Below are 15,429 nucleotides of genomic sequence, written 5' to 3'. Positions count from 1 at the left end.
AAAAGCATACCACTGTGGGTATAGAGAAGATCTCCACAGGAGAGGCTGATATTGCTGGATTACCTGTCAAAAATGATCTGAGATGAAAGGGGAAGGGAGCAAAGGGAAGCTATAAAACATTTTAGGGGGAAAAAAAAATACAAAGTTTTAGAAGTGCTGTCAGTATGATCAGGGAGTAAAGTCGGATTGATGCTTTGTATAATTCTTTTGACTTCAGTAGATTTGTACCAAGAGGCTTGTATGCCAATACAGATTTGGCCCTTTTGTTTACATTTCTTTTCATCACTGTATGTTCAGTCTGTATGCAGTGTTTACGTATGAGTTTATGTATAAGCAGCGTTTCCACCATGAGCAGACAGCAAGCTTTGTTTCTCTCTTGGCATCCACAACAAAAAAACCCCAACACCCAACGCCACAACAACAAAACATACAAAAAAACCACCTGCATCTTTTAACTGATATTAAGGTATCAGCTTTGCTGAACCTAGCAAAGGGTTATTTAGAATTTTCTATTTTAACTGTAGCTGAAAAGTTACTGACCTCCACAGTCACAATAAGGACTCAGAACTGGTGCTTTGACCCAGGGTTGTTGGGTGCATGTGAGATCAGAAGCTGACTCAAAATCTGCAAGGAACAAGAAATACTTTCTTTTTTGTAGAGGTGAGGATCAGCAAGAATGGTTGGGGGAGGAAGGAATCTACAACGTCCCTCCCTGGAAAGATGAAGACTACTGCAGGGTGCTATGTGTGCTCATTATTGTCTCACACCAGAGTGCTGTTGAAAATGAACAGCTCAGTCAGGTTCCTGTTAGTGTCAGCAGCAGCAGAGAGAAGTCTGCATGGGCAGATGCCAGGCTCGTGTTCTTCACACCAACAGAGAGGATCCATTTATCAAGGAAATTACATAGTCTAGGGGGATGAGAGCTGGGGAAGAAATGGAAGGTGAAAGATAGGTGAAGAGCTGATGAATTCATGCAGCAATGGGAAAAGGAGGAAAAAATCCAGATGTCTGATTTCTGTGGTTCCAGTAAGAAAAGCAGTACCCAAAAAGTGGTGCAAAAAGGGAATGTCAATGTGTACAACCATCTGAAGCTGGCTGATCTGTGAGCTCATATAGTCACCTCTGCACCTGTAGAAGTGGAATTTGCTATTTCTTAGAGATTGGGAAAGAAACAGACACAATTCTGCTTGTAAGTCTCTGGCCGTCTCCTGTCTCTCTTACCATGTATCTCTTGGGGGAATCTCATAGCAATTAGTTTCTAATTGCTTCAGTAGTCTACAACTAATTTTATGAGAAATGCCATCCAAATATAATGGTTCTTGCATGTTTCACAGAAGCAGAAATTAATTGCATCATAATTTTTAAAACTCTTCTTCTTTCTGTTCCCCCTTATTCCATCACATAGTACTTTATATTTCGAAAAGAATGGTAAAATACTAAAAAGGAATGTTTTGTTTTGTTTTGATCAGGTACTCTTCTCCCCCTGCTCAATGGCAAAGATTCACCCTCATGTGCTGTACATTTATTATAAAGATGTAATTTGAATGATACTCCCAAAATTAGTGTGGACCCTTTAATACCTCTCCTAGGTGCTATTTAGTTGGGGCAAGAAGGCTTTAACCTTCTGCCTTTTGGAATCCCCCTAGTAAATAACTGCATCTTGAGATCATCTCCAAATGACATTTTCTTGCTATGCAGCAGCAAGGAGACGTGATAGGATTATAAAACAGGACTATTTTTCACTGCAGAAATGCTTGAACTCACTCCAGACAATTATGCAGCCTGCCATTTTACACATCAACTATTTCAGTATTCCTGCATCAATTATTCTATTAACATTACTGCATACTAAGCTAGAACTAGTCATTGGTCCTGTAGACATGGAAGGGATGGGATATATTTCAAATTATTTTTTTTTTAAAAAAAGGCATTTCCATGTGAGAGGCTTTGGGACATTCATTTCAGCAGCCTCGCTGCATGTTCTGTACAAAGTATTTTTATCTCACAGCCTGCTTAACATTGTTAATTTCTACCCTAATATGGTTTAGCTTAGGACATAATGCTGAATTTTCCATTACTCTGTTAGCTGTCAGCTGAATTGAAAAGACCCATTAATTAGAAAAAAAATAATAGCTTTATTCGAAGATTAACAGAAATTAGGGTGTAAACAAAATTGTTCCGATAGGGAGGGTATATGCATTTGCTGTAAATTCAGGAAATCTCCCAAAACACAAAGAACATGTTGAGAATTATAATTAAGGAAGAAGTTTTAACTCCCTGAAAGAACAGCTTGATGGCAATTGTTACTTTCCTTTAGATTTAATGTAGCATCTGTTACAATTTAATTTTTAAAGGACACCATTTTTAATTCCCATTAATCTCCAGAATTAAGAGTGTAATAAAGATCCTTGCAAACATTGAAATTTAACTAGACAAAATGCCTTTAGGAACCTTTACAGAATATTTTAGCAATTGAGAAACAGCTTTGATGCTATGAGTGGGGTGAAATGCAAAGCCAGTGTTAATTAGATACAGAACCGGTTCCATCTTCTCATCTTCAAGAATTAGGCTGACTTGGATCCATAGGCTAAAAATGACATTACAATGTTGGAGGACAGGACGGTGTGTTCATTGTCAGGTTTGGAGATGCATATTAGGAAGGATGACTTGAAGGTTGAATACTTCATACTTGTGTCTTTTTTCCATTAAAGTTGATAGCATGAAGTAAAAATGTAAGCTTTTCGACATCTCCTTTGATGAGAAAGTGTTTTGGATTTTGCAGATGTTGAACCTGTACAAAATATGAGCTCAGTGACACATTCAAGAATTAATTAATGGAAGAAGTATCTTTAGATATGATTAAAATAGCAGAGCTGTTTGAAAGTCTGTGTAGTTGGAGACGTAGACCCTGAATAAAACCAGTGCAGGCCGAGGTACAAGTATGTGCATAAACTGAATTGACAGAATAGTCTTGTCTGGTCAAAAAGGTTTTTAATTACAACTGAGTTAGAGTGCATCCTCCCCAGGAAAAATTGTGATAATACATTGCCATAATCCTAATTAACATATGCTGTCTACCACAAAAGCCAGGGAAGACAAGGTTATCCGTAGTGAAGTGTGTTAGTGTGCTGCTGTGCTAGGGGAGACAGCCAGGTCGAAACATGCTGCCTTCAAAGTCAGTGCTGATGCCTGACTTAAACTGAAGTATCCTCAAGCTCTCCTGATGCACTAATAATAATGACAAGTCTGACACTGATTTTTCCCTAGCACTTATTTTGGAAGGAAGTTACTGATGTCAGCACGACTCAAGACAATGTTGAATAACTATTTCTTAAGGAGAGGCTGCCTCAGTGAATAAAACACATCCACTTGTTACATGGAAACCATATCTTGGATAATATAATTTCTTTTGCCACTCTGATTATTGAAGACAGAATTATGTCCCTTTACACCACATCACAAAGAGACTGTAGGAACAAATCCTGCTGTTCCGTATAACTGTGTAATCCTCTTCATTTTGCCAGAACTCTATTCTGTCCAAAAGCACTGTGCTGGGATGCTGCCCTCTGCTTCCATGGCTACACAGGGCAGTAGTTAGGCAGAATGGGTCAGTTGCAAGGCAGTGGACTTATCCCTGGAAAATGGAAATGCATGAATAAATCAGTTTTGTCCCCCTGTGAGGGTTCATCTTTGGCCACTGCTACTGCTGTACTGGGCTGGAGACTGTAACCATACCCAGGTGGGTGAAAGTAAAAAGGAATGGATCTCTCTTTGGTAGCCGGCCAATGTACTGTCCTTTGAAATGTCTGGGCTGAGAATTAAGTTCTTGATGTATCTGACCATGAAGTAATTAACTGAAGGAAGTATCTTTACATAATGCTGACTGATAAGAGAAAAGAAGGAGCAGGAGCCAGGAACATTTGTAAGACATTGAGGAGGGTGGTGAGGTACTGGCACAGGTTGCCCACAGAGGCTGTGGGTGCCCTAGCCCTGGAAGTGTTCATGGCCAGGTTGGATGGGGCTTTGAGCAACCTGGTCTAGTGGAAGGTCTCCCTGGCCATGGCAGGGGCTTGGAACTAGATGATCTTTAAGGTCCTTCCAACCTAAACCATTCTATGATTCTATGAAAGACTCTCCCAGGGCACCCTTCTAGTGGGTAAGGAAAGCTAAGATGTCATCTTAAGTTTTTTAAGCAGACAATACATATTGTGTGGGGGGATGAGAGCAGTTCTCACAACTGCAGTTTTACTTCCTCCCTTCCTCACCATCTTCCCCAGCCGAAAGTCAGCAGAGGGGTGGCTGTGGGGATGCCAGTTCTGACCTTCTCATGCACGGTGCTGTGGCGTGGGGTAGAGATGAGGGCTCCTTGGGGGAAGCAGGGACCAGCTGTGAGACAAAGTCAGGGTGTGGCTATTGGTCTCCTCCAGCCCCTTATGAGTAGTAAAGGCTTGGTGTAGCTTTTCACCCTTCTGGGCCTGTTGGTAAGCTAATGGTAGTATTCTTTCTGTGCTCCTTGAAGATGGCAGGGGTTGCTTGCAGCCATGAACCAAACCATTCAGTCCTGGTCCAGGGTATTTTCTTTGTTTGTGTTTTAACCAGGGTGAGGATCTAATTACCAGTGCCTCTCCATCACCATCAGTACCATTGTTACGGTTAAAGAAAAATTCGCACAAAGCGCAACAAGAGCCGTTCTCTTTTGTGAAGATATGCACAATAGGATCGGCAACAGCTATAGGTTTTAGGAGCTTGTTGCTGGAAATCCCATTAACTGAAAATTCCAGCCCATTCCATTCAGCTTGACTATGAGCAGGGTGACAGGCTCCCTGTGCCCCTACTTTTAAGACTCCCATTTCAAGTAGTGTTGCTTGACCTTGGCTGTGTAGTCATGCTAATTCCAGAGTCTCTGGTGCTCTTTTGTAGTCCAGAACTACTGTTTCCTCTTAAGAGTGATGAGGGGGGACAACTAGGAAGAATGTTTTGACAGTTCTCTGAATTCTTAAGGGCTACCTGTTTTGGGGGGCAATTTTTGGTGGAAATCTTTCCTTTCTTAGTCTTAATCTGTCACCTAGAATTTCTGGTTTTGTGGTTTTCTGACTGGAGTAAAGGTAATATATTGGTGTTGATGGCTGTGCTCCTTATGCCCCCAAACTGCACATTTATCCTCAGCCTAAAACCCTCATGAATGCAAGAGGAAGCCTTTCTCCTAGGTAAAAAAAATCAACAACCAGCATATCTGTTTCATAGTCCCCCTCCATATGTATATGGAATGGGGATAACAAACTAACCTTTCTTGCAGAGGCTAATTGGATTTCACACAGTTTGGAAGCACCACTAATTCACCAGATATATTAAATTCAGCTTTAACATTCCTGCTGGGTAGCTTGGCTATTGACCTTTCCTCCCCCTTGTTTTTTTTTCTGTTCTATTTCAAACTTATCCTTTTCCAATACTTAAATAAACAGACACCTTGTGCTGCAGCCCTTTTGAGAGCAGCGTTTCTTCACGCATGAAGTCTTACAAGATGCTGTGCACATACATGCATGAATATGTCTTATTCCACTTAAATAAGCATCACAAATGCTTATTATAGATATAATGCATATTGGTCAGAAGCTGGTGTCCCCACTCTGGTTTAGTTGCATTATAACAAAATAGTCCACGTGGACATAAAGCACTCATAATCAACCTACTGTGGTTATACAGCCTAATTAAGAGGATCTGCATTTTTCATCAATAAAAAGGTGAAAATTCCCTCTTGCATTAAAGAAAACGCTTGATCATGCTGTCTTGCCCAGAATTTTCTCTTCTAAAGGTGAGAAAGGAAGAAAAAATCTCCACAGAAGACTGGAATTTATTTGTTTCAATCAAACTATGTAGACTTAAATGTAGCCATGGCTTGAATACAAGAAAAAGTTGAGATCTCTGAATTATGTTTTAAAGAATGGAAATCTCACTGAATGTTTCTAGTGAGAGGTCAAATGATGGGTCCTGAAACCTAGGTGGCAGAGATGGTTGTTCCTACCCTGCATGATGGCTCACTGCAAACACAGTAGTGAGGGGACAGCATGACCATGGTCTTGCCAGGTTTTCACATGGATGTTTGGTGGCATAAGAGAGCAAAGATGGAAGAGCAGATCCCTTACTGCTGGGTAGCTCAGAGAAGGGCTCCCCAAAGTGTAATTGCACATACTTCTATGGCATGGACTGGGCATGCAGGAGTGCTCCTGATCCATTTTTGAATGTCAACATCTGTGCCTTTTTTGCTCATCTTTCTATTGCTTATCCATTTTAAGTAGTAATTTTTCATGAAAGCAGAGAAGTAATTCTCTTTCTGTGAATGCAAATGTGGAATCTATTGAGTGTGTGTGTGTGTGCATACTTTAAAGAAATAATTGAATCCAAACATATCTTCTTTTTAAATGCAGGAAACCAGAATCTAATAAAATGTAAATCAATTCACTGTCTGCTTTGGGCTTGCAGTCTTCAGACTGTTAAAAATAAAGTCTTAAGTGCTGTGCATTCCAATACCAACATCTTTATTTTCCATCATAAACCCTTAACCCCTTAAGTCTTCTGAAATCTTTCTGTTACTGGACATGTGGTGAAGAGCTTGTCAGAGAAGAGAAAGCAGTTCATTCAAAGTCTATTCTGCATGTTCATTAATTCCCAATATTCACTCTGGCACGTCTGAGTCTTCCTGTGGACAAGTCTATATGTGTTTGGTTTCTGTTCTGTGCTTTATTGAATGCAAACACCCAACTGATTAATTGTAAAGCACAGTTGCCTTTGTGATTTAGAACTTTGGCTTCTCAGACCTGAAATAAACATACCACTGCCAATTTGACTTGGGATACAGGTGTTGGAGTATAAATAAGTCCATCAGATTTCTGGTTTGAGTTAAAACAGAGTTTAAACAGATTTTGGTTACATTCTCAGCTCAGTTAACCCTCAGCGCCTGTCTAGCTGCTAGTCTGACTTCCTTAACACCATCTAGCTTCGAGTACTGAAAGAGAAAGGACATGAGCAGGCATCTAAAATACGTTAATTGTCTTTAGCTAACAGATGGTCAGATGTGTTCAATTTTATAGCATTCATTAAAGCAACTTAGAAAATAAGAGTACGTCTTAATTCAGTTCTGCTCTTGATAGGCTTTATGTGTGTATGGCATGCACTTTGTCTTCTATGGTCTTTTTGGCCTTAAAGGAAGCTGGTTTTGAAGACAATTTTTCCCCTGATCTGAACTCTGGAAGCCTACAAGCTGAAGAAATATGATGATTGAAAGAAAGCAAATGGACATCTCTTTGACCATAACTGTTAGATTAGCAGAAACTTAGGGAGTTTGAAGCTACCTATGTACCAGATCGCTTTCTGTTCTGCTGTCTAAATTCTTAAAGAGGAGGGATATTAGAGAGGGAACAGTTCATGAAGTCATTATGACTAAAGGAGAGCGGAGCAGAGGAAGAAGCCTTGCACTGGCCCTCACTTATCGTAAGATTTGTGCAGAATCAAGCAGTCAGTTCAAGAGAACAGTCCCCAAGAGGGAAGATGTTCAGCCCCCAGGTCAAATCTGTGGTGGTGTTATTCCAAATCTCCCTTGCCAGTCTCTGCTGACCATTTAGGCAGGGGTCTTTCCTCATTCCATGACGTAAGGAAGAGATGGAAAGTCTGGAAGCAGGACTGTGTACATAAATCACTGTTCTGAATAATCACTGTCTACAGTGGCTGATCATTTATCATTCAGCCTCACCTGGCTCCATCAGCTAAAAATAGGAACATCTGATAAAGACATTTCTCAGAAAGGTGAAAAAGACAGTTCAGTTAACCCTCCTGGTGATGTATTCCTCTTCAGAGATGCGCTCTGTCATCTTCTTGGCAAACTGATGGCCAATACAGGCTACCGGAGGCCTCCTGCTGAAGTGGCAGCCACAGGAGCTGCAGGGCTCCATCCAGCAATGAAAGCGACTGAAATGTGGCTAGAGCCTGTTACTGCTGTGACAATCTTCGTACTTGTAGTTGTAGAGAGTGACAGGAAGGGCAACCTATTAGCCATGCAGACACAGCAAACTCTGTCATTCTGCAGATTATGAAAGGGAACAAAAGAAGCTGGTTAATCGTAACACCCTCTTAAAGCACAGGAGGTTCTGCACTGGTAGGTAATTGAGACTGAGGCTTAAGTCTTCAGGCTTTTGATTTCTAATTATTTTTAATTATTTTATTTATAAATTAATTACAATTTTTAAGTGCTGCTGCTGCCTCCTGGAGGATGGTAGAAATATCCAGTTATTCACAGCTGTGCAGGTATATATCCTGCATATTTACTGCTCCTTTTCCAGGTGAACTCAGAATATCTGTAGCATCACTGATATTTCAGCAAACTGTGAGCTCACATACAGAGAGATGCTTAAGGCAAGCTCTATTTTGTCAAAATCCTGAAAAATGATTAGTTCTACAAGTACTGTATTAAAATGAACAAGAAGGCTCAGCATCTCTCAGAAGGCTGTATCTTTCCTTTCTGCAATTAAAATTGCTGCAGCAGACAGTAATGGACTGTCACTGCAGAAATCCCCTCTTGCAAATCCTAGCTATATTGTCCTCTCAGGGCAAGTTTTTCTAATATAAGCAGAGAAGGATTTCCTGTAACGAGAAAAGAAACCATGCTTAATGAAAATCTAATTGCAAACAGTTTTGTACTCCCCAAAATCTCTGTTAATCTCTACCAACTTCTATTTCTTCAAAAATATTTATTATAAAGTTTTTAGAAAATCAAACCTTGACACAAAAAAAAAAGTTACCATCAAATCTATTAGAAATAATTACTTTGTAAGAATTAAATTTGTGCCTCATCGACTCGAGCGTGAAGATTTACCTTCCTTCATTGGAATTGCTTAAGCTACAGGAACTTGAGAGAAAACCTTTCATGCAGTATTGATCCTTTTAAAGTCAATATTGTCTTTTTAATCCCTGAATTTCAAATTGAATATTATCCTTCTTTAAACAAAGGCATGCACATATATCTTGGAAATCAATGCTATTTATGCTGTCTAATTATACACAAGTTTAATTTTTCTTATAAATAAAAAAGCTTGTAGACTTAAAAATGGAAAAAGACAAAATCTTACTAATTTGATGGTTTCAAGTGTCATTGCTAAGGGTGCATGGTAACAGTCAACAACAAAATCACTATTTTCAGGTACCAGCACAGGTCCATGCACTACCAGGCTCCTACCAGGTTTTATCTTGTGGTTTAATAGATTTATAGCTAAGAACAAAATGCAGCATTTAAAAACAATGATTTTCAGGTTATCAGCTGGTGTAAATTTTTGTTCACGTGAACTTTTCTTTCAGGGTTTTCATGGTATTCCAGACTAATTATTGGAAATAATTAGAATAGTAGATTAGAGTAAGCTAAAGCAGATCATATATTTTCAAAACAGTCCTGACTGCTTGGGGGGAGACTTGTACTATTTTTATTTTTTTTTATTTTTGCTGAGAAAACATGAGAAAAATGTTTTTTTGAAAAATGGAGATAAGAAGACTTGTAAGGTTATTTTGGAGTCACTAAAAACCTCTAAAACAATTAATGCAAGGTTGCCCCTTGCTTGTCAGGAACAAGTCTGAAATGTTCCATACTGGCTAATAAGGTCTGGAACCAGCTGTCCCCGCAGAGCAGCCCATGGTCCTGCTTCCTGGCTTGTGTCCTCTTTAGCTTCATGTCCGTCATGGATGAGCATACCTAGGGCTTTCTCCTGATGTTTTTCTTCTTCTGTGCACCCCTTAGGCAAGCTGGCTCTGGTACTGTAAGATCCAGCATTTAGGTCACATGTTTTCACAAAGAAAGTTTACTCCAGTGACTTTATAAAGACAGCAATACATATGGGGCATGTTTCCGGGACATACAGTAATGATCAAGGATTTAAGTTTAATAAACAAAAGGTAAGTAGAAAATACCACACAGGTGGTGAACATAAGCAACATAGCTAAAACTTCATAATATGTGACACTTGTTATTTTCTGAATTTTGCCATGTTTTGCTCTATTTAATGAGAGAGAGGCTGGTTTTTGGCTGTCTTTTCTACCATGTTGTGGTGAGTTCTTAATAGTGGAGGTTACAGCAGGAAACAAATAAAGCATATACAAAAGTTATTGTTTCCTGAATATTAGGAACTCAATAAGTAGATTACCAGAAAGAAATTAGTACTCATCGTACTATCTGAGGGGACAAGAATGCAGCATAGTGAATTGCAAGTATCTCTGCTTGACATGTAATCACATATCTATCCTTGTGCATGCTGGTAGTTTTCCACAGGGTTTGGACCCTTGATCTGAGGGTTTTCTTGGTTGCCTGGACTTTCTTTTTGCTTGTGGTGGTTGTGGGCATTTCAAGGACAAAATATACACTTTGACTTATGATATGGAGACAATAAAAGCACCTGTGGGTTCTTTCTGATTTCATCTAAAAGGCTAGGAAATATTTGAACCCTTATGTTGTGATCCAGCTTTGCACTATGTTTAACTGCACAGTGGCTTCTGTACTGAAGGGTGAGCTAAGCAACCCATGAGTCTTTTCCATGGCATAAGTACAGTACTTAGCATTCAAATGGGAACTTGTGTATTGAGCCAAACCCAATTCTTTGCAAATGAATCAGTGCATCCTCATGGGAGGACTGTAATAACAAGTGGAGGTTTGAAATGTCATCTTTTCTGTGCGAGAATTCTCTATAGGTAACATACTAACGATTTTCAACCTAATTTTGGGCAAACAGAAATTTAAATTCACTGACGTTTGCAAAGAAAATTCTACCTTTGATCAAAGCCATAGCAGATTTCAGCTTGCTCCATTTTGAGAATCATGCTGATGTGAAAAGCAAGCTTCTCACTAATGTTTGGCATCTTAACCAGAGCTGGCACTCTTAGGCAGTGCTTTAATTATACATTATATTAACCAGTGTGAAATACTGAGCCGTATTAAGATAGCCAAAAGCCTTCTTTATAGTTGATTTACTAGAGCTTGAAATTAACTTTTCACAGTCCAGCTCAAATGGATCAGTAGATATGGAAATTCAGCTCTGTCTGCAGTAAGTTTCCCCACAGTTGTCTCCAGTGCTCTCTCCGGTCCCTTGCAATGCATTTACCCTCTGCAAAGACTCCAGTGCCCAGAAATGCCAAAAAAAATAGGCATCAGCTGTCAACCTGATACCTCCATTATAAATGTCAGTGCCAATCTTGAGGTTGTTTGGAATGGTCTCCTGAAAAAATGGAACTTTAAAAATAACACATTTACCCTGGGCTCACCCAGTGGCTGGTGGGCCACACCAGGCTGGCTGATGCTGGAGATGTTCCGCTCTGTGCGTTTGCAGATGAGCATTTTTTCTCCTCCCGGCACAGTACTTATTCAGTATATGGCTGGGATCTCAGAAGCTCAGGCTGAAGTTCTAGACCAAGTCAATTGGATAGAGGTACTTTGTTGTTCCTCTAGCACTTGGAGGCAGGTGCTCTGCTGAACACTTGCTTCTTGAATAGCTACACAAAGGCTTTGAAGTTGGGCCCTCCAACATTCTCTTGGTAGTGTTTTTCTCCTCTTCAGAATAACAGTGTTACTTCCTACTTCATATGAGTTTTCAAAGCATTTTCTGAAGATGGAAGAGCATCATCTTTCTTTGCCTCAGAAGAGCACATATCAGCTTGCCAGGAGCCTGAATAAAAGGCAAATTTCTGCAAGATACTGATGACAAGTCTGAGTGTTTATGGATCTCTCCAAAGAGAACGATGTGCACATTTTCCACTAGTTGTTGCACTGAGATGATTCGTATTAACTTTAGGTACATGGAGATAACACAATAGCATTATCATGAGTTACTGCGTGATTACTACCGCTTCCTCTGGAGTTATCCTGCACAGTTATCCTGCTGTTGCTATGTAATCACATCAATTATTTCACTGGTAGCTGTGTAAATTACTACATCTGTAACTGTGTGAAGATCTGAATCTGCACTGGCCCATTTCCCTGCAATAGCATGCAAGTATGAAGTAGGTGTCTGTAGCGGAGGCCTAGAGAATATTCATTCTGTGCACTTACATGCTCCACAAGAGTATTTCCTCACATAAGAAATCTAAGTCCTATGTCAAACACAACAAAATATAAAGACCCAGGAACAACGCCTTCAAGTGTTGCAGAAAAAGAGCAAGAGCCAACCATGGGCATCACTATTGTCGCAGGTCACTCAGGTATCCCTGTGGAGTTTGTAAAGCCCCACATTATGGGAAAAAATTAAATAGGACCCTCTAACTGTATAGAGACCTGAGTTGTCCAACAGTCAGCGAAATGATATTCCTCAGCTAGATGGGAAGACAGTGGCAGATGGTAATTTCACCCTATACTTCACCTCCCAACTAATTACCAAAAAGTAGGAGGACAGAAGACAAAGACGCAGGCCTGATGTGCCCTTGTGTCCCAATAGTCAGCCCACCCTTTGAATAAGATTTATCGCTAGGATGTGCTTTTCAGACTCTTTAGAACTTCCTCCATTTTCCTTGTTCCTGTACCTAATCAGGTATTTTGCTTGGGTTTTTTATGATGAATACTGGTTGTTCACCTCTTGATTTTGTTAAAATTATTGTTAACAAGTCTGTCATCTGTAGAGTAGTAGGGGGAGTTAGAGATCTCTGCCAGTTGAATATGGGGACTATCTCCCAGCATGATGGCATTTTAAACTTTTCTCCTAATAGCATGCTTCCAGCAACCTGCCATGCATTTTCAGATTTCCACACTCAGATATCAGGTCTCTGATGAAATCAGTGGATCTGGAGCTCCCACATCTTGTGCTTGCTTCTTTTTGATGCTGCAAGACAATACACAGGTCTGGAGCTCCAGGTACTGCAAGACGTTATTTCCTCCTATTTAGGATGGCAAAAACAAGTAGCAAGGTATTCAGAGCCATTAGCCAGCATGACCATGTTTTCTGTGTATCTCAAGCAGCTTTCTACATCCTGCTTTTGTAGTGGCCCTGGACAGATGTCTTAGTTTAGGTGACGGAAAGCTATTGCTTTTCCTTTTCCTGCAGAGCTGCCCTAGCGCAGAGCTCCCACATTGGCAGCTGCCGCACACCTCCCCTCATCTGGCTTGTGAAACATTTGGTACCTGCCTTCCCCACCACTTGGCCTTCTGTGGGACAGGCAGCTTTGCAGTGAGAAATGGTGCTTTATCATCCTGTGTCTAGGTGACAAAAGCAGGGAGAAGGAGACACAATATCTAGAGTCAACCTGGGGATTTAAATGATGCTTGGGTGGGAAGGGCATCCAATGATACTTTGGGCCTCTCCCTCAATGGCGCAGGTAAACCTTTTGGCTTTAAAACTTGTCATCAAGATTGACTTCTTGGGAAGAGTCACATTTCTGCACCTGTGCTCTGCCCAGCAGCTCTCTGCCTTCTTAGTGGTTCTTTGGGTTTTTGTGCTCTGTTGGTACTAAGATATTCATCAGCATGGGCGGTGGGGTCACTGCCTTGCCTACCAACGTGGCACGGGGGCACCCCAGCTTCTTATTTCAGAAATAGCTCAGGAATGCCTGTGTCATTCATTAGGGTGACTAATGTAGTCTGTCAGTTCCTGAATGGATTGGAGATGCCATAGCTCATAGAATTTGCAAGGTAGCTGATACTTTTTTTCCTCTTTTTTTTTAATTACACTTTTACACTTGACTTGCCCAGAGAAGTTGTGTGTTGTGTGCCAGCCTTACGGGAAGTAGGAATGAACAACATGGGACAGGGGGAACAGCAGAGAGGCAGCTCCCTCCTGTTTAAATTAAAAACTAAGCCACATCAGAATGTTGCCAATTAAAAATAAAATGAATGACTTTGCTCTCTCTGTAGGTGACCTGTCTCCACGATTTCTTTGGGGATGATGATGTGTTTATCGCCTGTGGTCCAGAAAAATTCCGCTATGCACAGGATGACTTTTCTCTGGATGAAAGCGGTAACATTAAATACACACTGCTCTTCAGTCTGTGTTTTTATTTGATTTCCATTCAGTTGCCTGTATCAGATATTAATGCTGCATGCTTTTTCTCCTTTGTTTTTTAAGACCTAGTACATGGAATTGAACATCCTTTTGTGATACTTGTACAGTCAGTGGATAATTGGGCAAATACTGACTGAGGTAGCCCAAGTCAGAATAGGTGGATTTCCGCACCATTTGACATTTGCTGCAAAATCTGGTAGTGTGTATCCTTTCAATTTTACCCAGCTGCAGTCAGATAGATACATTTTTTTTGAGAACTAAACAGTAGACATGTGAATATTAAAAAATGGGAAAAAGCACAGTTAAAAGAAAAATCACTGCCTCCACTGCTTTCTTCTGCTGATTCAAAAAGCAGGGCAATAAATCCCTTTCTAGGGAGGGGACTGGGACAGCACTATTATTTGTCCCTGTTACAACTGCAAGCACAGATCTGTAATAACGGGAGTCTCTATGATCAATTAAATGAAATCATGAAATCTTTGATTTCAGAGAATATACAGACCTTGCTTGTAGGAGTTACCTACCGCCTACCCCACCTGGCAACCATATACACCAACAGTGCAGGTGGTCTGCTGGTGCCAGTGAGTGCAGCAAAAGTAAATTAATGTAACTTTGACCATTTAAACTAGAAGAAAATGTGGTCTCCAAACATTCAGGCTCATTTCCCAAAACTCTAGGTATCCTATATAAGGAATGGGAGCCCCATGCTGTCTTATATGCTACAAACTGGCTTGGCATTGAATACCAAAGAGGACTTTTGCTGTATACCAGGAAGTCAAGCAGCCTCTAATCTTCAAACACTGTATTTTCATGACTCCTTTGCAAGCCTGATTTTATTTGATGCTGGTACTTCTGACCTGTGTACTCCAGATGAACACATTTGATGGTCTTGGGTAATTCAAAGAAAGTTTCCAAGGTTCAGCTGAAACTTTGCAGGCAGAGAATAAAGCCTGTGTCAAGCTGGGGAAGCGATCTGTGACCTGAGCTTCATATTTTTTTAAACACTCGGCAGTTGAGTCAGCTCCACGGGGAGTTCCACACTGTAAAACAGTCTGGATGCAATTCTAGCAGAACAACTTGATGGGAAGCCCAGCTCTCTGCCTACACTCCTAGTTACTACTAATTTTTCCAGCTTGGATTTCTCTAACAAAAACAAGCCAAGCCTGGTGTTGTGAAGACACCGAGTAACTACAGCTCACAGTGGTATTTTCAGGGGAGTAGGGGTGCCCTGCACCTCTCAGAGAAGCAGACAGGGAACTATTAGCCAGCAGCTTTTTCCCACTTTGCACCCATCATCCTTCCTTGTTCTGAGTCAGATGCTGCAATAAGAACTGTGAGTCCTGAGATCTTGCAGATGAATGTCATTTATTAAAATCTCCTCTGTCACGGGAGGAGATTTTTCTTGCCTGTTTGG

At 40.6% G+C, this 15,429-nt stretch overlaps 1 protein-coding gene across 2 annotated transcripts in view; it reads left to right on the top strand.

Moving 5' to 3' along the window:
• The window catches only part of DCX (doublecortin), a 73,240-nt gene that overhangs the window by 41,733 nt on the left and 16,078 nt on the right, over nucleotides 1-15,429 (top strand). For both annotated transcript variants that reach the window (XM_074147576.1, XM_074147577.1), the window contains exon 3: nucleotides 13,868-13,970. In XM_074147576.1, coding sequence (XP_074003677.1) covers nucleotides 13,868-13,970 — 103 coding nt within the window. The remainder of the gene's footprint in view (nucleotides 1-13,867; nucleotides 13,971-15,429) is intronic.

This window comes from Numenius arquata, chromosome 5, assembly GCF_964106895.1.
Source record: "Numenius arquata chromosome 5, bNumArq3.hap1.1, whole genome shotgun sequence".
NCBI lineage: Eukaryota > Metazoa > Chordata > Aves > Charadriiformes > Scolopacidae > Numenius > Numenius arquata.
The sequence above is the reverse complement of the archived record's forward strand: the minus strand, read 5'-3'. Positions and strand labels throughout refer to the sequence as shown.